At 30.6% G+C, this 24,388-nt stretch overlaps 1 protein-coding gene across 2 annotated transcripts in view; it reads left to right on the forward strand.

Moving 5' to 3' along the window:
* The window catches only part of LOC115884625 (ran-binding protein 9), a 44,139-nt gene that overhangs the window by 11,394 nt on the left and 8,357 nt on the right, over positions 1 to 24,388 (forward strand). For both annotated transcript variants that reach the window (XM_030903272.1, XM_030903274.1), the window contains 5 exons: positions 11,392 to 11,556; positions 13,513 to 13,703; positions 20,268 to 20,452; positions 20,883 to 20,995; positions 21,246 to 21,355. In XM_030903272.1, coding sequence (XP_030759132.1) covers positions 11,392 to 11,556; positions 13,513 to 13,703; positions 20,268 to 20,452; positions 20,883 to 20,995; positions 21,246 to 21,355 — 764 coding nt within the window. The remainder of the gene's footprint in view (positions 1 to 11,391; positions 11,557 to 13,512; positions 13,704 to 20,267; positions 20,453 to 20,882; positions 20,996 to 21,245; positions 21,356 to 24,388) is intronic.

Below are 24,388 nucleotides of genomic sequence, written 5' to 3' on the forward strand. Positions count from 1 at the left end.
GAAAAATATGAAATCCGCCATTTTGTACCGGCGGCCATCTTAGATTTACAATGTTATTGATATTACTATATTGTATTGTCATCGGAACTAAAGGTGTGTACCAAATTTCAGATCAATCTGACAAAAGGAAGGTACTTAAATTTCAATTTCTAATTTTGACCCAAATAAACAAACAAATAAATAAATACCGTACGGGTCGAGCTAAATAAAACCGTTTAAAAACAATAAACTTTTTATTTTTAACCGCATTTTCTTTTGACGGATGATCCTCAAACGCCAAAATGACATTACTGACAAATTTTGACGTATAATTAGTGGAAAATGTTAAAAGTTTGTTAAAGCTTCATTCAGAAGCTTGCAATTAGTTGAATAAATTAGTGGTTTCAATTACACTTTATACTTTTTAGTTTACGAGAAAGCCTAATATCAGCTAATATTAAGCTTATAAAACAATCAACTTTTTATTTATAACCACAATATTATTATTGTAAATGTTGAAATGTCATTTTGGCGTTTGATTATCTCTTGACAGAAGATAATCAAACGCCAAAATGACATTTCTCGCAAATTTTGAAATATAATTAGTGGAAAAGTTAAAAGTTTGATAACTTTGTCTACTAATTGAAAATGTTTACCACTAATTTTGACGTTCTGAATGCGTACATTGAAATTAAAGGAACAAACTTCTGCGCTAATTGAAACCACTAATTTATTCCACTAATTGCGAGGTTCCTAATGAAGCTTAACTTTTTCTACTAATTAAAAAATCCTACCACTAATTTTGACGTTTTCTGACTGCATACATTGGAAATTAGAGGAACAAACTTCTACGCCAATTGAAACCACTAATTTCGAGGTTCCGAATGAAGCTTTAGTAATTTCTATACTAATAATTAGCAAATTAGAGATGTTATATTGAGAAAAATATCGATAGTTTTAACTCAGAGATATTGTGTACGTTGTAAGCCGTTTATAATCATAAAATGTAATGTATTTTTTAAGATATTCTTCCGTTAAACGACTTAAGTTTCTTAGCCTTCAAACTGTGTTCCGGTGTTGAATAGCAAGGTTAAAAGAATATTATATAACATTGAAAAAAAAATAAGATATTTAATTCCTTAGTAGAGTATAATATTATTTCCTACAAACTAATAACAATTATTTATTGTACCTACTTAATTATTCTTGCATTTTTAAAACCTACAAACATTGCTTTTTTTTGTAATTTTTTGGACAAATGTGCTACATTATTGTACGAGTATTTCATAAATAATGGAGATCATAAGCTTTTAAAATATGAAATAAAAAATCAGGTCCGTATTGAGAAAAATTAAGTCGTCGATGGTATCTCGGAAATTTTTCCATAAATTTTGAGAACCACTGGATTTTTCTGGCTTTTCTTTCCTCTAATCAAGATATTATGTTTTTGAACTAAAAGTTAAACAAAAATCCAAAAAATTATTTTTTCCGCGAAAAAAACTCCGGAGTCGAAATATACAACCCCTAATAATATTTGCGCTTATTTAAGACTCGCCCTGTAGATTTAACCATGATACTAGATACTACTAATAACATAAATGAAATGTCTTTTAAATTAATAAATAATGTTCAGACATGGTATTTGATATAATTTGAAAAGTATAAAGAGATCATGTTCAAGCCGGGAAACAGATACTGAAGACGGAGTGCACGTTTCTGGCGTCGTTCGTGCATATTAAAATTGTTCTGCAACGATCGATTCCATATTCTGTTGGCGTATTCTCTCCTCTTTTTTTCGGCTGTGTAGCTCTCCTAATATTTTGCACACCTTACAGTTTTTTAATGCTTTTAAAATACCTTTGGTTTGTCACTCATCAAGACTTTCTATTTTTTTTTTCTTTGAAACGTTGTAAATACCATATGATCGAAAAAAAGACGGCGTCAGCGATGGCTATGAAATGAAGGTCGCTGTCATTTTGTATGGAAAATATATAGGGAATGTTATCGATGGTCATTTACAAGCTGGACGCCGTTTTTTCTCGATCATACGGTATTATATCTAATGTTTCCTTAAATTTCTTGATCACCCTGTACTAAAAGTAAAAACTTTCTATCCTATTAATATTACAGTTAATTGATACCGAATGCTATAGAAGTAATTTCAATAAAAACAAGAAACATAAATATGAGAATGTAATTATATACGAATTACACTATTATTCTGTAGCCAATAAAGATTAGTTAAAAAAACATAAAGCCTTTTAAAAGTAATGAATTAATGTATGACTCATTGCTAATAGATAAAAGCAACCGAAGCTACAATTATTATTTTTTATTATTGCATATAGAATATAAGCTAGTAATTAAAGTAGCAGGTATTAATAAAAACAAATGTTAAAATATATCGGCAACGTATGTTTACTTTCTCTTATTTACGTATACTGACATTTTCATCGATATACGTACACGAAGAAAACTTGCTGATCTTCAAAGAAATATTAGTTCACCTTAGGCAAACCTTAGGGCAAACAGGCGACAAAGTTCATAGAACATTCGAATTTGGGTAATGTAATCGCTGTTTTGTGTATTTTAGTGTGCTTCGAAAACACGTTAAAATTTCATCCGAATCAGATAGAGGAAGTAGCGCCTTTAAAAACTAAAGTATATGCGTTTACCTGTGAATTTTATAATAAACATTTTAGTGCAAAAAAGAGTTTAGCATGGCATTTAAAATCACAGGCACAAGTGGCACAAGGTAATTGACCAAATTATCAAAGAAGTGAGGCAGAGCCAAGTGTAAGCATTGTCAGTCAGGATTTTAGTAATGATGGTGCATAGACTTTGACTCTGTCTTTCTTAGGACCACAATAATAGATCTGAAAAGCACAGGAACAGACCGATAACCACCTCGAAGAATCTAATCTAATCTCAAAGAAATAAGTACATTTAGAGAGAAAACAGTTGGTATTTTCTGTTATATTTTAGTAGTTTTGTCTTTGCGTGTATAATAGGCAATAGCAAGAGAAAAAAAACCTACGTCACGACTAATAAGAAGCCATAAACGGGTAAAATTAGGCGCGACCTAGAAAACCATCGACGTAATTGCCCACGGAACGAAATCGACCTCGCGATGAGCGCGTCGAAATCTTTTTATTAGGGACGGAGCCTGTAGTATCGATATTTTTCCGAAATAATAGATATCATTTTTTTTATTAAGGATGAGGTAAAGTATCGACACTTTTTACTGTTATTTTATCTACCTAAACAGTCAATGGAGCTTATCGATTAAATCGATTTATTAGGGATGATCGATACGACGTATCGATATTTTTCTGTAATTATTGTTCATTTTAATTAGGAATGAGGTAGGTTTTGCGTAGTTTTTCAACTTAATTTCTCTGTCATAAATAAACGAAATCTTTTTATTACCGACATTTAGGATTTTTTATTAGGGATGAGATAAAATATCGATATTTTTGTACCGCCTAACAATACAGTGAAATGAGAGTTTTTGCATGGTTTTTGCCAATTTTAGTGTACGGATGATTTTTATTAACCAGAATGGTCTGGAATGATTGAAACCGGTCGATTAGGCAGGTGTTCTCATTTTTTGTTCTCTATATTTTTGTTTACACGTCGATTCAACTATTCTCTATATATTTAAGTATCTTTCTAGAATCTAAATTAGAATATGCTTCTTTTCCACTATTTTTCGTTGAATTTTTATTCTATAGCGTCTCGTATATCATTGATTTGTGGTGGCCATCAATTTTATTACAAATAAATAAGCTAAAAGCGTGCGTGACGTGAGCTGACAGTTGCGGAAAATTTTCTGTATAATTTTTTTCTGTAAATTTTTCGTGTATTTCAATAGTTATTTTGCTATTCGAGTCGGAGACGAATCCAACAAATGAGAGATCATTAAAATCGGTCCAGCAGTTCTTCAGTTATGGTGTAATTAACACGACTTTGTTTTATGTATATAGATTTCTAGACTTCCTAAGTTTCAGTACATGGGACTGGTAACATGAGGTTTCATTATAAGATTTCCATATATCGATTATCAGACGCAACCTTCGTTTCGAAATCACGTTCCTGTTTAGAAGCAAATAACACCGTTGTAATAACATATGTTATGTTAGAGATTATAAAGTTAGTCTAACGGCTCATGAAAGATTTTGTTATCCAAAAAATAAAATAAAAATTGTGTGAATAAAAATAGCAGACAAAAGCTGTCACTGCCATGCATCCTTTCCTCTCATTGGACAGACTTATTTAAAGGAACTAACATTAACTGTATTGGAAACAATATATTGAAGTTTATTAATATTCTTACAAGATACTAAGAAAATTATATTAATTTATTAAGAAATCTTGAAAGCATCTTTTTTTAAATTTTTTATTTATCCGAAGATCTTATGTAAACTTTATCTAAACAATAGAAAATTTGCACGTGATTTTTTTTAGATAAAAGTCTGCATATTTCAAAAGTAGGTCGATGATAAAATGATGGATACTTTTCAAAACTCTCGAAAAGTATATTTATTATTTTTAATAGATAAAAAAAAGTAACAAAATAATGAACTTTGCCTCTAATCTAATTCTTTATAGCTTTCTCTGTATAATATATTTTCTCAATAACTCTATAAATAATAACAAAAATACTTACAAATAGATTAATAACTATATTTTATATTATAAAACTTTACTGTAATTCAAGTTCTGACAAAGTATTTCCAGATCTATACACTTTGCATATAATCTAGAAGTAGTGAAATAATATAAGAAATTAGACAGAATAAATAATCAAAAAGCCTAAAGGAAAAATTATAATTACATACACATAAAGTATTGAAAATTATTCCATTATTTAACCTGCTTTGTATCTCGTATCTACTATAATTGCCGAGCTCCCAATTGTCACTCTTGAATATGGTACATCTTGTACAACGAATTTTGGACAACCTGTAGGTACTAATAAATGATTTAATACTGATAATAGTTTTGTTATCGAACGGCAATAAATATAATAATTATTGTGTTTTACGGAATATTTATGATATACATAGTGTGAATAAAGTGGAATACAACCCGAGCAACTTAAATTAATTGTTGACGAAAATTCCCACACACACATTGTCTGAGATAATAGAAATTTAATGGCGAAATTACGTTATTGTGTAAAAGCGATCGTTAACCAAAAATAAAAGCCAATAAATTGTGCCATTATACTGTTTTTGATATCGAGAATAGATGGCTATATACACAACTTAAGTAATAAAAAATTATGTCCTGTAGTTATACTTCAATTAGTATTATTAAATGTTTCCTTGTTTATTAATCTTTTAATATTTAACTATACACGCTGTCCCATATAAAAATGCATACTACAGTGATCTAGTAAAGCAGTAGAGATTTCAAGATGATTAAATTAGAGAAAAGTTAAAAAAATCTTGATAATGGTTGCTAAGACACAAAGAAGGGAAAGTCAGATTGAAAATCTAGTAACATCAGGTTAATGGGAATGCGAAATTAGTATTCTCATATATTTTCAGACTATGACTCCATCAGGGAAAAATAAAAATCAAATTACTTTCGAAAGTAATCAGATTTTTTTTAGTTAGATTTTTAGGACTAGGAAAAAAATCAACTAATATTTTCATGTTTTTTTTTAATTTTCTCTAAAACGGTATGAAAATTTCAAAAAGTATAAACGGGATTAACCGTTTTAGAACAAGCAAATTTTTTATAAAGAATGTTTTTTCTCAAAATGTCAATAATAAAAAAGTTTTTCCTCTTGTAAAAACAATCCGGGGACATGCTGTACACGATCTGATTTATTAATTTTTCGTTTACATATCGGATATATTCTATATGCCAGTGATTCCAACAAAAAAAACAGTCAATCACTCTGGATATGAAAGGGTCTAGACGGGGGCAACCACCAAGAGGCAGACACCCCAGACAGGGATGGGGAGTTTTGGTGGAGCGTCGACCTTACCCAATACGTCTTCAGGCGGGTCGCTTCGTTTAGGGATGATACACAAAGTATCGACGTTTTAAAATATCGATATGTTTTAACAAGTTTGATACTATGTTATTTAACTTTTACAAATATATGTAGTAATTCCTAAATGTTTTTTCCCTTAGAGAATATTTATTTTAATTAGACTTTTTCTGATTATACCGAGGGTTATAGAAACATTCTGAAACTACGGCAATTTTACTCCAACATTTTGAAGAAAAAACTTATATTAAGTCTATTGTCAAATCAAGCTGTAAATAACTAAACAAACGGTTTGTTTACATTTTGCTGTTATATGTTGTATCGAAATAATGATTTTATTTTTATCTATGGTTAATCTAAAGTCTGTCCGACATCTTGGAAGATCTTGACAGACGACACGACTAAAAATGTCACTGTCAAACAACTAAACACAACTGTCATTGTCAAGTATCCTCTTGATGGACACACTTTATTTTTTCTAGATATCTATGTGTTTATCTTTTCTAGATATCTATGAATAATATGTTTTCGATGTGTATCAAACATCTCTAACGCACCAGACCGAATAGTCGCGTCGTTAGTGTTTTACTTTTGCCCTTTTTTCTGGGTGTCGAATTTTCCGTAGTGACGCCACTGGATTCTGGCGGACGGTCGTTGACTACTGCGGGCGCAGGTTGATGATACGGTAAATCACCCTCAGAGCGTTCAAAAAGCACTCTGGTCAAAGTTTACAGAATCTCTTGTGTTCCAATCCTGTTCAAATTTATTAGATTACTATTAGATATAAGTTGTTTTTTTCACGATTTTAACAAAATGAAAAAGAAAAAACAGTAACGCCTCGCCAACACGTAACGTTTTATCTGTCAGTCATGCCTGTTCAGTTATTATGACGTATCCTCTAAAACCTTGTATGTAGACGAAAATACGGACGTTTTATTTGAACTTAATTACGACGGAAGACCGTATATACAGGGCGTGTCTTCAATAATTTGCAAAGCAAATATTTTCAGGGGTGGTAGATCTCGATAAAGGAAACATTTTTTCTTTTTACCATTTTTCAAAAAAGTCCAAAAAATAACCGAGTTATTTTATTTTGAAAATTTCTAAAAAATAGTACTTATATTGTTCTACTAGGAGTAAAAATGACACTTCTTGTGACAAGGCTGTACGTTTGATATACAGGCAAGCCACAAAAATGCATTTTTACTCCGAATAGAACATGCTATTTTTTTTCAAACGCCACAAATAATCTTTTAAACAATTTCAAACGTTCCAAATAATATAAAAAAAAATTAAAAGTAATATCTTGTATGTAATTATAATGTATATCGAGAAATTATGGTTACGCTCGTTGAATTTGACACTTTACGTCAAAAATTAATACTTTTGTGACGTTTTAAAAAAAAATGTTTTTTTGCATAAATTTTGAGAACGACTGGATCTTTTCTAGATTTTCTTTCTTGTAAATTTAATCTACTATAAAGTAATAGTAATATATAAGTAACTATGTATTTTAACTAAAAACTAAAAAAAAAATTCCAAAATCCTTTTCAAAAAATTCTAAATTTTCTAAAAATGTTTCGCGAAAAAAACCTCATAATCGTGTTTCTGGGATCGAAATATACTACCCGTAAAAATATTTGCATTTATTATAGACTCGCCCTGTAGTTGGTTTTATAACAAAACTGTCGTTTTATCTACACTGAAAAACTTATAAGTAAATATTTCTAAGGATGATCCCAGGATGTGTTTTTTTTTGGGTGAAAAATAAATTGAAAAGTAAATTTTGAAATTAGTTTTAAATTTTCTGTTATAATATAATCTGTATTGTGTTGACGACACTATATTGGATTTGAGAACTCGTGAGAATTTTTTGAAAAAAAAACGGAAAATTTTGACCCTCTTCGTGGGAAATTCTATTTCAGAAAGTTGGCAACACTACTGACAGGTAAAACGGTATGTACCTTTGAATAAGAAGACTAAGGAAGGAGCATATCAAAAATCTTAGGTACACCGCGATGGGCCTCAAATATGGCCGACTTAAATTCCGGTTTATCAGTGTCGTTCTAATTTTATTTAAAAAATGTAAAACTATGATGTAGGGTAGACGTGGGGTAGACCCAATAGTTTGTTGTTTTATTTTACGTTGTGAATAAATGTTGGTAGTTATTAGAATTTGTTATAAAAATATATAATTCTAATAAAAATAGATAAGTTATAATAAGTATTTATTAACACAAACATCCGATACGCTACTGAAGCAGGTAAGTCAAATTAACGTATCTAAATTCTTTGACATCTAATCTTTGACAAGCAATAAATAAAAGCTAAAATGCAAGAAAAATATATAATTTAGTTAATTTAAGTGAATTTCATAAATGATCGGTTTACTACACGTATGTATATTATATAGTCACTTACTAGCGAAAAGTTGTTCCATTATTTCACTCAATTTTTGCCGAGAGCTACCGCACGCTACACAACCAACTATTTTAGAGTCTTTTGATAAATCGCGATAGTGTCACTGTTAATTTAAGTTCTGCCACAATTTCCATCTAGATTTACTACCTTTATACAACTATCAGTAGTAGAATAAATAATAAATAACATAAAATAAGCTCCGTAAAGACTGACAAATCCACAAAATTTCAAATCAAATTCAAATTTGTCAAATGAATCGTCAAACAGAACTGTCAAGGATCCCCACCCTAGAGAGCTTTTATGGTGCCTTTTCCGCCCACCATGCATGAATACATGGATAGCATTATGCTCCTTCCTTAGTCTTCTTATTCAAAGTTATGTACATACAGGGCTAACGTCCATACTGGTGTTTTAACTGACAGGCAAAACGTATTAAAGAAAAAAAAACTTTTTGTGTAGATTTTGTTTGTTATTATAAAACGAAAGACAATCATTCAATATGAACTGGTATAGGAAAGGTCGTTGATATTCCGAATTTAGAATTGTTTTGGCAGGTTTTTTCTTTTCAATTCACGAACCTGTCACATGTTTTGCCATCGTTTTGGAAGTGACCTAACGCAATGTCAATGACACCGGGAGATCGAACGAAAAAAAAAATAACCAGTCATCGTTCCTTGTTTATCTACACATCTAACGAACCAAATTAACTTGTAGATACGTGGAATCCTTACGTAATGTACAGGGTGTTTGAAGAGCTTTTTTTTACCTGGTTATTTGTAAGACTAGTTTGATATTTTGTCATCGTGATAACTGTATTGGTTTTATCTATTTTAATGTGTGTATAATCGTGAGGTTTGTCTATAAATATTGAGAAAGGTTTTGGAATTAAAAAAAAGCGGCGAAAAGTTTAAAAAAAGTACTGCCGTTTCTTGCTTCTCAACCTGAAGAATACTGTGTAGAAAAGTAGAACAAAAAGAACTGAAAACGTGGCGAGGCATATTTAGCAGCACACTACACGGGATACAAAGTAATCTGGGTCACAGTTTCCAATTACTTTTCTCTTACAACCTCCTCGAAATTATCTTATTTGTCTTCGGGTTTTATTTGAACTTTTATTGTTTTTGAAATAGTACATTTATAATTTTAAAAGGAACAGAGAAAAATACTAAAACACTGAAATCGTTGTTACTAATAATTTTTAACTATAAGTGTAAATTCGATTTGCTAGGTCATTTTTGTTTTTTGAAAAATTGGAGTAAAAATCGAGGTAAAAATCTTATTTTTATGTGAAGAATCGCTCCACGAGAGATGGCACATATTTTTTGAAACGCCCCGTATATTGATTCGAAATACAGCCATGGCGGTATATAAACGATCTAGAAATTAAGTAAGATAATATTTGATTTCAATAATTGATTGAAAACTATAGGTTCGAATTTATTCAACATCTGTTGTATTTTACATCACTATTGATTTATTGTATGTCACCTTTTAAAGCACCGTCTACACGTTACTTTTTACTGTCGTTTTCCCTGCATCGAAAAAATAAGTAGAAAATTTGCAAAAAAAACAACTACTTTAATAGGCAAGAACGGCACTTTTTTATTTTTATGATGCGCCAGAAAACTCAAAAAGGCATTTATTTCAGTTGTACTGCATAAGACCATCGAATTGATAAAAGCTCGGGAAATACTTTCATTGTATACGCTAGTTTTTTTAATCATACTTACCTGACAGGTAAAACGTTATGTGTGGACGGGGCTTCAGTGATATTATTATGGCAATCTTGTTTATGTAAGATTTTTGCACAACTGTGCTACTGTATCTATACTGGGGATAGTATACAGGGTGGTCCAAACTGTATTCCGGAAACTTCGGCAGATAAAAATAAGTCAAAAAGTTCGTATGAATATATGTCCTAAGATGACTTAGTTTCGAAGATACAGGGTGAAGAAGTTTCATTTTTATTTCGATTTTTTCCAAATATTATCTGAATTAACGGCAATATTTAGATGAAAATTAATGTTTGGGAGTTTTTTGACAATGAGAAATTTGATTTTGATGTCAATATGACTCCTATTTGTAGGGAGCGCCACCTACATGTGTTTTAACTGTTTTAAAGAGTAATAACTTTTTGCCCGTACCTTTATAAAACTACTGAGTGAAAAAATATACATTTCCGTGACTTTTTACTAAGGACTTTTTCCGGAAAAATCGCTACGAGCAACCGTTCTCAAGATATTTAGAACGGAAATAGTCAATACATGTCATTATTGACAAAAAATAAACACTTTGAGTAGATATAGTTATTTGACTGAAATAATAACAAATTTGGGAAATTTTTATTTTTTTATATAAATCAGAAATTTTCCTGCAAAAAAATGATGATAAAACAGTTTGTGTTAAACTTTTGGAAAAAAACCTTTCAAATTTATGATTTCAGTGTAATAACTATTATTACTACTACTACTAACTTATGAGTAGGCTAGGAACTTACTACTAATTTATGTCAACGATGACAGGTACTGATAATTTCGATTAATATCTCGAGAACCATTACTCGTAGCGATTTTTACCAAGAGACCTTTTTTAGGTAAAAAACGTCGTAAATGAATATTTTTTTACTCAGTAGTTTTATATAGGTACGGACGAAAAGTTATTTTTATTATTCACACCATTTAAAAATTATGTAGCTGGCGCCCTCTACAAGTAGGAGTCATACTGACACTAAAATCCAATTTATCATGTCAAAAATACTTCTGGATACCAATTTTCATCCAAATATTGACGTTACTTCATAAATTATTTGGAAAAAATAAAAATAAAACTTCTACACCCTGTATCTCCGAAACTAAGCAATTTAGGACATGCATTATCTACAGAATATCTACAGTTCGGGGACCACCCTATATAATAGAATTTATGGAGACAATAATTACAGATTAGGTCCAAGTTGTTTTAACAGATATTCTCTATTGTTACAGGATATGGTAATTCGCACAGAGACGCTGCCAGTATCCAGGCGACGCACCCGATACCAGCGGCGTGCGGATTGTACTATTTCGAGGTAAAAATTGTCAGCAAAGGCAGGGATGGATACATGGGGATCGGACTGTCTGCTCAGGGAGTCAATCTGAACCGGTTGCCAGGTACAATCTACATTTTATAAACATTTTTGGGACGCCGTGTATAAACGCGTGGGACATAAACGTTACGAATCTGCAGGAAAACTTTCATTTTGCATCGTAAAACGCCTAGATTATTCAAATCAGATATGATAAATTGAAATTGAAGAGTAATAAACAACGTTTTTACGGGATAATTGTGGAAAATTATAATTTACAAACGATACTTCATTTCAATCAATTTTAAATTAATAACTGTTGTTTTTGTTAACGAATTTATCAACTTTCATTTTCTGTCTAGATTACGACATACTCTTGTTATGGTAGATTTGTGTGATGGTTTGTTAGTGACTGGTTCTTTTGCAAATGAGTTTATAAATAAAAAAAATTGAGTGTGCACTATGTGCGCATTATCGAAGTGAAACTTACTAACAGCTATTAAATTGAAGGATATAATTTTTTTTTGTCAATTCTTATAAACTTGAGTTAACATAAAACCGTATACTATTCTAGGTTTATAAATTTTTATGTTTTTTTAATTTTTATCAAAAAACGATAATTTTATCACCCGGCCGGATAGCCCTGTCAGATGTGGCCATTAAACGAAAATACTACTATATCTACCGGGTGCGTCTCAAAAGTGGCTCACTCCTATAACTTTTTTATTTTTTCGGATAAAAAAAAACGAGATTTGGTATGTTAATATATGACATAAATTAGGATTTATTGACATATTCAATTGTCTTTGGACACTTCCGGTTTTACCGGAAATGAATACAACTTTTGATTTTTAAATGACACCCCCGGTATTTTTTTACTTTATTCGATAGAAAATGACTCTCCGAATAGAATGACATATTACATGTCAACTTTTGACATTTTCGCATATGGTTTATTTGAAATTATAACATGCGGTTCATAACGACAATTTGACTCGAAATACCAAGTGTGCTAATGAGCCATCCTCATTCCATTTGAAAAAATTGAGATATGATTAAAAATACGATTTGGACATCTTTGAACTGACCAGGACAAGACACTAATAACATTAGACGATCAAATCTGTTTTTCCAAGGTTTCTTGATTAAAAGTTACTGTTTTTAACACAATCATGGCACTCTAGATTGAAATTTAAAATACAATTTTGTTTTAAGCGAAAATGTCAAAAGTTGACATATGATATGTCATTCGATTCGGAGTGTGATTTTCTATCGAATAAAGTAAAAAAATACCGAGGAAAAACGAGAGTGCCATTTAGAAATCAAAAGTTGTAGTTATTTTCGGTGAAACAGGAAGTGACCGAAAATAATTGAATACATCAATCAATCCTAATTTATGTCATATACTAACATACCAAATCTCGTTTTTTTATTCGAAAAAATAAAAAAGTGATAGGGGTGAGCCACTTGAGACGTCACGTACCCGGTATATCTCTGACTACTACCAACTGCTACTAACCAACACTTTGTTTTGTGTGGTCTGTGGTCTGTTTTTGTTTAAATATTTTGTTCATTATTCATGTTAGGGATTTATTTTTAAATTAATGTTAATCGTTAGGCAACCAGGAAACTCATAAGGTTTCTTTTGCATAACCAAAATTATCACTCTTAATTTCACATAACCAAATTGTCACTCTACATCGCTGTCTTTTTTAGACAGATCTCACGTGTCTTGTCATTATTCAATTCATTATTCGAATTCTCAGAATGTTTTATCTTAAAATAAAATTTTAATCAATCACAATTGTTTATCTCCATCATTTACCGGATTAATAATACAGAAATTACAGTTCAATTACGAACAATTCATTATTTATAGTGATTTACAGTAGTTTTATTAAATTATACGAATATTCTCGTTGATTTATTGGTTTGAAAGAAATATTACAGTGTCCTCCAATGAAAATGCTTCAAACTTCATGAAAATGCATTCACTTCAAAAAGTATTTGGAAAACGATATAAAATAACTATCCGTTCTAGGTTGGGACAAGCAATCGTACGGCTATCATGGTGACGATGGTCACTCGTTCTGCTCGTCGGGAACGGGCCAGCCCTACGGACCTACCTTCACCACCGATGACGTAATCGGTTGCGGGGTCAACCTCATCGACAACACGTGCTTCTACACGAAGAACGGCCATCATCTAGGCACTGCCTTCTACGATTTACCTGTAAGTACTATTATTAGTCTTTAAATGTCATATTAAATAATGATAAAACATTTTTTTTCAAACGTTACAAGTCAATGAAAGATGAGCTTCTCATTGTAAGCAAGATAGTCTTACAATTGTTTAATTTAAAAGTAAATTTAAAATTTTGATTCGAAAGTCGATACCGAAATTATGTATCGAACTTTAAAGTATCGATACTATCGCACATCCCTAATTGAACCATGAATAAGGTGTGTTTTATCAGCTGCGGAACAAAAGAAGAAACCTTTGTACGACTCTAGTGACTATATGGATTAGTAATTACGTGACACACCTCAATTATGTCCCAAAGGACTTTGCCAGAATTTAAAAGGCTTTTTGACTAATAGAAACTAATAATACAGAGTTAATTTTATTTCGAGTTTTATATTATAGCTATGCTTAAAAATAACGTTATGGTTACTAATACATTTAAGTTTATCTATATCTATCTTTTTTAACTTGCTTTTCTCTATACCGGGCGTTTCTCAAAAGTGGCTCACCCCTATAACATTTTTCAGATAAAAAAACGAGATTTGGTATATTAGTATAAGACATAAATTAGGATTGATTGACGTATTCAATTGTTTTCGGTCACTTCCTGTTTCACCGGAAATGACCCGGAAAATGCACCATCGGTAAAACAATGCTTGTTCAAAATATGCTAACGAGCCACCCTCTTCCTTTTGGAAATTTGAGTTATGATTAAAAATACGATTTGGGCATCTTTTAACCCGCCATGCCAGGACAAGACACGAAAAATATTAGACAATCAAATATATTTTCTCAAGGCTCCTTGATTAAAAATTAGTGTTTTTAACACAACCATGGCACTCTAGATTGAAATTTAAAATACAGTAGATGACATATGACGTCATTCTATTCAGAGTGTAATTTTCTATCAAATGAAGTAAAGAAATATCGAGGGTGCAATTTAAGAAACAAAATTTGTAGTCATTTCCGGTGAAACAGGAAGTGACCGAAATCAATTGAATACGTCAATCAATCCTAATTTATGTCATATACTAACGTACCAAATCTCGTTTATTTATGTGAAAAAATTAAAAATATATAAGGGTAAGCCATTTTTAAGAAACATCCGGTATAGCTTGTCGTATACATACCTATATTATTATATTAACGATAGGTTAGAATAATCTATAAAGCAGAAGGAAATAGTGGCCATAAACTAGTTAAGAAACCACAAAAGGATTATCTTGAGGTTGCAATCGATTTTAAATAAAGATCAAATAACCAGAGAAAATAGAAACTTTTCAAATATTAATAAGGTCAAACTTTTGAGAAAATATATTAGCTGTATGACCATATACTTTTTTAAACTTTTTTTTTTTGATATTAGAATTTTACATATTTGTTTTTAATAAAAAAAAAATAGTTGAATGAAAAGTAATGCGAAGATAAATATTTTTATGCATAAAGCCCCGGCTACACGTAAAGTTTTACCTTACGTTTTGCCCGTGAGTTAAAATGTCTTAGCCCACTCTAGACATAACGCTTTAACTGTCAGTTAAAAATACTGGTGAGAGAGATCAGTGATGCCAACTTGTGGGAAATTTCGAGATCCAGAGGGAAAAGGAAACACCGTTTCCGTCGAAATTTTTAAATTTTCAATTAAAAAACATAATATAGTCTGTGAAACGAATAACTTTGAATTTGACAGTTCCCGCGGGCTTTTCTAGTGTTAATTTTATTAGGTTAGCAACTTGCGGCCATGCTGACGCAATGCCGTCTCTAGTAGAACAGCCTCGGAGCGAGATTTATGACGTCACGCTAACATAATTATTCCTTATATTTGACTATGGCTGAAATCGTACTCCATAGTCAATGTAGATAGTTTTAGTGTTAAGAATAATAATTTTAAAAAAATATGTGGTCATCTTTTGACAAGTTTATATTAGTTTATTAATTGCAGTAAACATTATGTGGTTTATTTTATATGCAATTTTTGGATTATATTCGACACTATTTTTTTATATGACACAACACTGATGAAGGCTATAATGTTAGCTGAAACGTTTTTTAAACCAAAAAATAATGAAAACCAAATGAAAACTTAATCAACGTTTTTCCCGAACCTAAATCCCAAGAAAATCAAAAATTTTATAGAATAATTTTACATTATAAAATGACAGCGATCTTTATTTCATAGCCATCGCTGACGCATTTTCTATGATATTGTATTATTTGCAAATATAATTTTTCGAACATTGATACTTGCAAAATTATATGTACATATAAATTTTGTGAATGCAAATAATAATACATCACTATTAGTAGATATTGAATGTTTTTTGTTAAATTTGGTCGATTTTCAAACCTCGAAATTTAAAATATATTTTACATTTTACCCATTATCTTATGTACCTACCTATTCATTATTTGTATATTATAAAACATTTGCTGCATTTGTATGGTTCATAGTTTATTTTCCATTTATTACTATAAATAGGTATATATTATATTTATTAACTGTATATTTCATGTAAACTATATCATTTTTAAAATACAAACCAAAAATACGAGGAATAATTATGTTTTCCCTGTATTCTACAACATCCTACTACAACAATCCGTATCTAATTAGCGTGACGTCATATATCTCGCTCGAGGCTGTTCTATTAGAGACGGCATTGGTCTGATATTTAGAAATGTCAAAAGCTGATGACATTTTACCTTTGACAATTATGCGATTTCGTGTTGATTTTTGCAAGAAGAGGAAGAACTGTCACTTGTTTTATTATTTTCCTTTTCTATTTCACGAAAGTAAAAAGAGTTACCTATCTGATTCGTTCAGGCACTCAATTTAAAGAATACTTAAAGAATATCAGTAACTTTTTTGACAGAGGGATTTTTTATTTGTCATGTTGGTAAAAAATAACGGTCAAAATTCAAAGTTATTCATTTTATAGACTATATCTGTAATGTATTGACGACACTATATTGGATTTGAGAACTCGTGTGAATTTTTAGAGAAAAAGGGAAAATATGACCGTCTTCGTGGGAAACGATATTTCAGAAAGTTGGCAACAGTGGATGGGCTATGTTTTAACTGGACAGATAAGGCCAGTGTTGCCAAAATTGACGGATTTCCTTTAATATGAAGGATTTTACAGTAAAATTTCGTCGATTGAAGGGCTGAAGGATTGTTATCCAAAATGAAGACAGTATGAAGGTTTCTGGCCGTTTTGCACTGTACTGTGCACACAGTACGTCTTATGAGGATGAGCAATCCTATTAGTTTACCGTTCTTGAACTAAACCAAAGGTCTTGATGTTAAAAAGAAATAAATAGGCAAACGGAAAACATATCTAATGTCAGCTGATCATAGTGTCTTGCACGATTTTATTATTCTCGGTTCAAGCAGTCATTATAAGCAATGAATTTTTTGACACATACTTTATAATACTGCTGTCGAATATCTATTACAGCATTTTTGATTGTGTTATTTTTTAAGAAAAAGGTTATTTAAATATATCGGTGTCCAAAAATTACCAGAAATAAGTTTTTAAAAAGTTTCTCCTAATTATAAAATAGGGTAAAATAAATACACGAAATTTGGCGATTTTTTACAAGATCTGAATGTTTTTGGGAAAAGTTGAGGGGATATGAAGGGGGAGGGTTTTTAAGGCTTCGTTGATGAAATTCGCTGGAAAATTTCTGGCAACACTACGTAAGACGTACGGTAAAACTTTACGTGTGGACGAAGCTTAACAGATAAAATCAACAATTTAAACTGATATATCACTGTAATAATTGGGAAAATTTCAAAATAGATTCACAAATACATATGTCATACGTATCGTTCTGTATCCATATTTAATTTTATATTTAAAACAGATAAGGTTTTATCGTTAAGATTAATTTAGGTTAGGCAAAGCCGTTGCTGTGTAATGTTCATAGAATTTATGCAGTTTTCGTTTGCAATAGGTATTTGTGTGCCACGAAAAACGCCAGTCGGATACTTTAATTTTACTGCATTTAACATTTTAGTGTTTTCTTAGTATTCAATAGGAATATATTTAGAATTTGTGACGTGTGGTGAATTTAACAAAACAAATCTATGAGTGTTTGTGTGAGTATTCTTTTGAGATTAATTTCTAATTCACAATATAATTATCTACCCAATCAACTAAAGAGTATTACTATTTGTGTATGGTATAAACGCATTTTGATTGAAAGTGGATTTTTTTGGCGTTAAGTATATCAAGTTATTTTGTATAATCAAAGGTCAGTCAAATATTAAGTATAAAAATAGTATTGATACGTAAAAGTTTATATACAGAGTGTCTCATTTGAGTTCCAAATTAATTGAGAGGCTTAGAATAAAAGGGATACAAGTGACTTTTTGTTCTAAATGGACTAAAGTATAGATTTAGACACTTTAGATAGCAATTTATTTAGTATAAAAGAAATTTAAGTAAATTCCACACTCTACACTACTTAGTGCCATTGTAGAATTTACTTAATTTCCTTTTATACTAACATCTCTACAATAATCTCTATCAAAAATATATTGAGCAACGCAAGAATTATCCGCTCTACCATATCTTATCTGAGCCTTATGTTCTTTAATCTAACTAAAACACTGTGCCACTGTAGAATTTCCTTTTATACTAAATAAATTGGTACCTAAAGTATCTGAATCTGTATTTAGGAAAAAGTCACTTGTATCCCTTTTATTCTAAGTGCCTCAATTATTGCGCTTTTCAATAAAGATAGAATCTTGCCCTACCTGATATGGCCTTTTTGAGCATTTTTTGAACAAAGGAAAATTTATCGTATCAATTAATTACCGAGATTAGAGCAATAGGGGAACAGAGAACTGAAAGGAATTGGACCGTTGTCTCTGTTCATACTGTCTTTACATTTATTAATTCTGATGCTCTCATATGCATCTAATTGCCTGTAATTTGAGTCTTGTTTGATTCATTTTAAATTATCAACATCTCTACAATAATCTCTATCAAAAATATATTGAGCAACGCAAGAATTATCCGCTCTACCATATCTTATCTGAGCCTTATGTTCTTTAATCTAACTAAAACTGATCTTCTAGTTTGCCCAACATAACATGTTTTTGATTACAATGTTTACATGAAATTTTACTAATATACAGGGTGTTTCAAAACGAATGCGAAAAACTTCAGGGGGCGATTCCTTGTTCAAAATAAAGGGTAGTTTGCTTCATAAACGTTGGGTCAAAAGTCAACCATTAGGGAGATATCGCGGTACAAAGATGGTGGAAAAATAATGTTCTTATTTTTTATCTTGAAAACGAAAAGAGATAGACTAATGAAATTTTATGGAAGCATTACTGTTATGAAAACACACTTTCAGGTAATTTTTTTACTTTTTTAAAATGAGTGGAAGGGGTTGAAATAAACTACCCCTATCATTCTTGTTAATGAAATTTAAAGAAAAATCAAACACATGCAAAAAAATTAATTTGGTAGTTTGGTTTGTTTAGAAACTTTTTTATCTCTTGTATTTTTTTTATAAAACTCACCAATTTGAAATTAAAAAATAAAATGTAAAGCATTACATGTCAGGACTAAAAGTATTTTTAGATTAAGAATCTAGTGATAATAATGATAATAATAATAATCTAGATAATAACGTATTGCAGTAGGGTAATCTCAAATAAAACAATATTAGAAACATCCTAAAAAGTGACAGCGGCCGACTAGATTTTTTCCTAAAAAAATTACAGCTGCCCACTAGATTCTTTATCTAAAAATGTTTTTTGTCCTGACATGTAATGCTTTACATTTTATTTTTTAATTTCAAATCGGTGAGTTTTATCAAAAAAACACAAGAGATAAAAAAAGTTTCTAAATAAACTAAACTATCAAAATTAATTTTTTTGCATGTGTTTGATAAGATTTTTCTTTAAATTTCATTAACAAGAATGATAGGGGTAGTTTATTTCAACCCCTTCCACTCATTTTAAAAAAGTGAAAAAATTACCAGAAAGTGTGTTTTCATAACAGTAATGATTCCATAAAATGTTATTAGTCTATTTCTTTTCGTTTTCAAGATAAAAAATAAAAACAATATTTTTCCGCCATCTTTGCACCGCGATATCTCCCTAATGGTTGACTTTTGACCCAACGTTTATAAAGCAAACTACCCTTTATTTTGAACAAGGAATCACCCCCTGAAGTTTTTCGCATTTGTTTTGAAACGCCCTGTATATAGGATTTTTTATTTGATAGAGGATATCTCTCTATCAAAGAGTATTGAAATATAGTTTGACGTATCTTTCTCCACTTGAAAAGTCGAATTTGCCGAAAAAATAATCTTATACCTACCTATACGTTTTTTCACGAGGGGTAAATCGCTGGTGTATTTTGGTGTACAAGATGTTGGCATTATTCGTGGTATTAGTACGAAATTATTCGGTATTACTTTCGTATTTTTTTACGGTTTACCCCTCGTTTTCTCATTATTTTATTAACTAATGACGGAGAATATCCATTACTCTGTTTCTGCGGGCCCTTTATGCGTTCTTTTCTTCATTTCTAGCCGAATTTATATCCTACCGTGGGTCTGCAAACGCCCGGCGAGGTGGTCGACGCCAATTTCGGGCAGGAGCCGTTCGTGTTCGACATCGAGGACATGATGCGCGAGCTGCGCTCCAGGACCAAGTTAGAGATCAGGGACTTCCCCACGCCCGGCCTCCAGACCGATTGGCAAGCCATACTCAACAAGTAAGCATAATTGTAAATGGAACTATCCATAAAATGCTATTACAAATAATTGTAAGATCTCATGTAAAATCGAGTTAAAAGTAGGTTCGTTCCAAGATAGCTGAGAACCGTTCTTAGTTACGCTTATGCGCAGTAGAGAAAATGCGGTCCAACAAGAAGTTTTTTATTTGTTTGTACACTTAGTTAATACAGTTATTTTTTTAATGTTCTTAGTTCTTTTAGTGTTACTAATATTTATTAAAACCAAGCCTGTATCATTACATTTTAACATTTTTTTTATATATAAATATAATTTTAATATAGAGTTGTAATCAATGGCGATATGAAATTACGACAATAGCCACTAAAGCCACCTGGTGATATTAAAACTGAAACAGTTTCACTTGAAATCAGTTTATTATACAAGAGTTTAATGTTATTTTTTTTTCAGGATGGTTTCCACCTACCTCATCCATCACGGGTACTGCAACACGGCGGAAGCCTTTGCTCAGATCACCAATCAGCCCTTCACAGAAGACATACTTTCAATCAAGAATCGACAAAGTAAGTCCTTTTATTTATTGTTTTTTAATTTGTATTAATATGTATAATTTTATAGAAAATAATATGTCCATACTTTTTTATATCTGAGATATTTTAAAAATAGCAGAGAACAGTCTTTGCTCTACACGAACAATCAGCATACGGTAGCCATTGCATGTTGTTCTTTAGAAGAAAAAAAAAACTTTTAACTTTTTTTGGAATATAATTAAATTCCGTGAATTAAATATCTCTGTTGATTTGTGCATTTTAGAAATTCAAAAGCTCGTTTTATCGGGTCGTATGGGAGAGGCCATCGACAAGACCACCAAACTGTATCCGGGATTGTTGGAAAATAATCAGAATTTGATGTTTATGCTGAAGGTAAGGTGATAAACCCTATGGTAGAATATAAATATAGTGACACTTTAATAATAATATGTACAGGGTGGGTCAAATTCGACGCTTCTAAATGGAAACACCCTTTTCTATAGGAGATAGACGAAAACAAATATCGGTGTCTGGAGCTCAATTTTCATCAAAAATATGATGGTAAAAACCGCACAACAATATCTGTTACCGTTTCGGAGTTATAGTCTGTAAAACGAATAACTTTGAATTTGACAGTTCCCGCGGGCTTTTCTGGTGTTAATTTTATTAGGTTAGCAACTTGCGGCCATGCTGACGCAATGCCGTCTCTAATAGAACAGCTTAGGAACGAGATTTATGACGTCACACTAGTTAGATACTACAGATTAATAACTATGTTGTAGAATACATGGAAAACATAATTATTCCTCGATTTGTTGGTTTGTATTTTAAAAATGATATAGTTTACATAAAATATACATAATATACAGTTAATAAATACAATATATATATATATATATATATATATATATATATATATATATATATATATATATATATATATATATATATATATATATATATATATATATATATATATATATATATATATATATATATATATATATATATACCTATTTATATTAATAAATACTTTGGCAGATAAACTAATAACCATACAAATGCAGCAAATGTTTTACAATATGACTGAAATCGTACTCCATAGTCAATGTAGATAGTTTTTGTGTTAAGAATAATAATTTAAAAAAATATGTGGTCATCTTTTGACAAATTTATATTAGTTTATTAATTGCAGTAAATATTATAATATATAAATAAATTTTGTGAATGCAAATAATAATACATCACTATTAGTAGATATTGAATGTTTTTTGTTAAATTAGATTGATTTTCGAACCCCAAAATTTAAAATATATTTTACATTTTACCCATTATCTTATGTACCACCTATTCATTATTTTTATATTGTAAAACATTTGCTGCATTTGTATGGTTCATGTTTATTAGCCAAAGTATTTATTACAATAAATCGGTATATATTATATTGTATTTATTAACTGTATATTATGTATATTTCATGTAAACTATATCATTTTTAAAATACAAACCAAAAATACGAGGAATAATTATGTTTCCCATGTATTCTCCAACATATTTATTAATCCGTATTATCTAACTAGCGTGACGTCATAAATCTCGCCTCGTGGCTGTTCTAATAGAGACGGCATTGGTCTAATATTTAGAAATGTCAAAAGCTGATGACATTTTACTTTTGTCAATTATGACATTTCGTGTTGATTTTTGCAAGAAGAGGAAGAATTGTCACTTGTTTTATTATTTTCCTTTTCTATTTCACGAAAGTAAAAAGAGTTACCTATCTGATTCGTTCAGGCTAGTTCAGCCACTCAATTTAAAGAATATCAGTAACTTTTTTGACAGAGGGATTTTATATTTGCCATGTTGGTAAAAAATAACGGTCAAAATTCAAAGTTATTCATTTTATAGACTATGCGGGGTGTTTTTCAAAAATGTGCATTTTTAACAAATCGCTGTAACTTTTTTACTATGGAAAATTTTGTATTTCTATGAAAACATTTCCAAAGCATCTTTTTACGTAGAATTTAATGGTTTAAGTATAATTTTTTTAAAACTAATAATTTAAGAGTTATCAACTGAAAAATTGATTTTTTATTTGGGACACCCTCTATATTTTTAATTAACTGAAAAGAATTTAAAATTACTTTTCCAAAAATATAGCACACTTGACATTTTGTTATAATCCCCTTCGAAATACAGAATTTTTAAAAGTTCGCCACTTTTAACCAGTAGGCTTTGGACCCCTTATTGATTATATGCCCTTAATGGAACTGGAAAACATATTTTTCCAGCAAGACGACGCACCGCCTCTCAACGCTGAAGTTATCAGCAAATTTTTGCAGCCAATTTCAAGAAAAATTGAAATTGAATAGCTAACCAAGATCCCAGCCGTTGGCCGTCGAGGCCGCCTGACTTAGTGCCCATGGATCTAATCCTATGGATATATTTGCGGAAGAATAAAGGTTCCTTATTCTTCCGTATAATCTAGACAAGAATTAGAAATACTTAGCAGTTATGAGAGGAATCTTTCACCCCTACTGAGTTAATGAATTCCGCGAGAAATGTTCAAAAACTGCCCCGTCTGTCCATAACAGAAGACGGTCGATATGTCGAACACCTGTAGCAAAATCTCATGTCTTGGTTTGCTATTTATTTTTATTGTTATTAGATATACGATAGTTTAAATGTGTTGATGTTGGTTAAATATATTTTAAATTGTTATAAAATTCTGCATCTCTTAGAGCAAATATTATTTTCGTTTTAATTGATTCTCACAGCTAGAATTTTTTTGCATTACAGCCGGTGCCGTTCAAAGCCTACTTATTTAAAGCGGGCGAATTTTTATATACTCTATATCTCGAAGAGGAATCGAGCAAAATATCAAGTGTGTTATATTTTTGGAAAGGTAATTTTAAATTATTTTCAATAAATTAAAAATATACAGGGTGTCCCATATAAAAAATCAAATTTTCTGTTGATAATTCTTAACTTATTAATTTAAAAAAAAATATACTTAAACCATTAAATTCTACGTAAAAAGGTGCTTCGGAAATGTTTTCATAAAAATACAAAATTTTCTATAGCAAAAAAGTTACAGCGATTTGTTAAAAATGCATATTTTTGAAAAACTTTGTAACTCCGAAACGGTAACAGATATCGATATGCGGTTTTCACAGTCATGTTTTTGACAAAAATTGAACTCCAGACACCGATTTTAGTTTTTGTCTATCTCCTATAGAAAAGGGTGTTTCCATTTAAAAGCGTCGAATTTGACCCACCCTGTACAACGTTGAATGATTTGTTTTGATACTGTTACGGATTCCGTGGGTCCACTATTTAAACTCACGATAAAATACTTAACGAATTTATTTGTTTCACTCTGTACACACAACTTATACTATTTACAACACAACTTATGCAACTACTATT

The sequence above is a fragment of the Sitophilus oryzae genome, unplaced genomic scaffold, assembly GCF_002938485.1.
Source record: "Sitophilus oryzae breed Bouriz unplaced genomic scaffold, Soryzae_2.0 scaffold_306_pilon_pilon, whole genome shotgun sequence".
Classification (NCBI taxonomy): Eukaryota; Metazoa; Arthropoda; class Insecta; order Coleoptera; family Curculionidae; genus Sitophilus; species Sitophilus oryzae.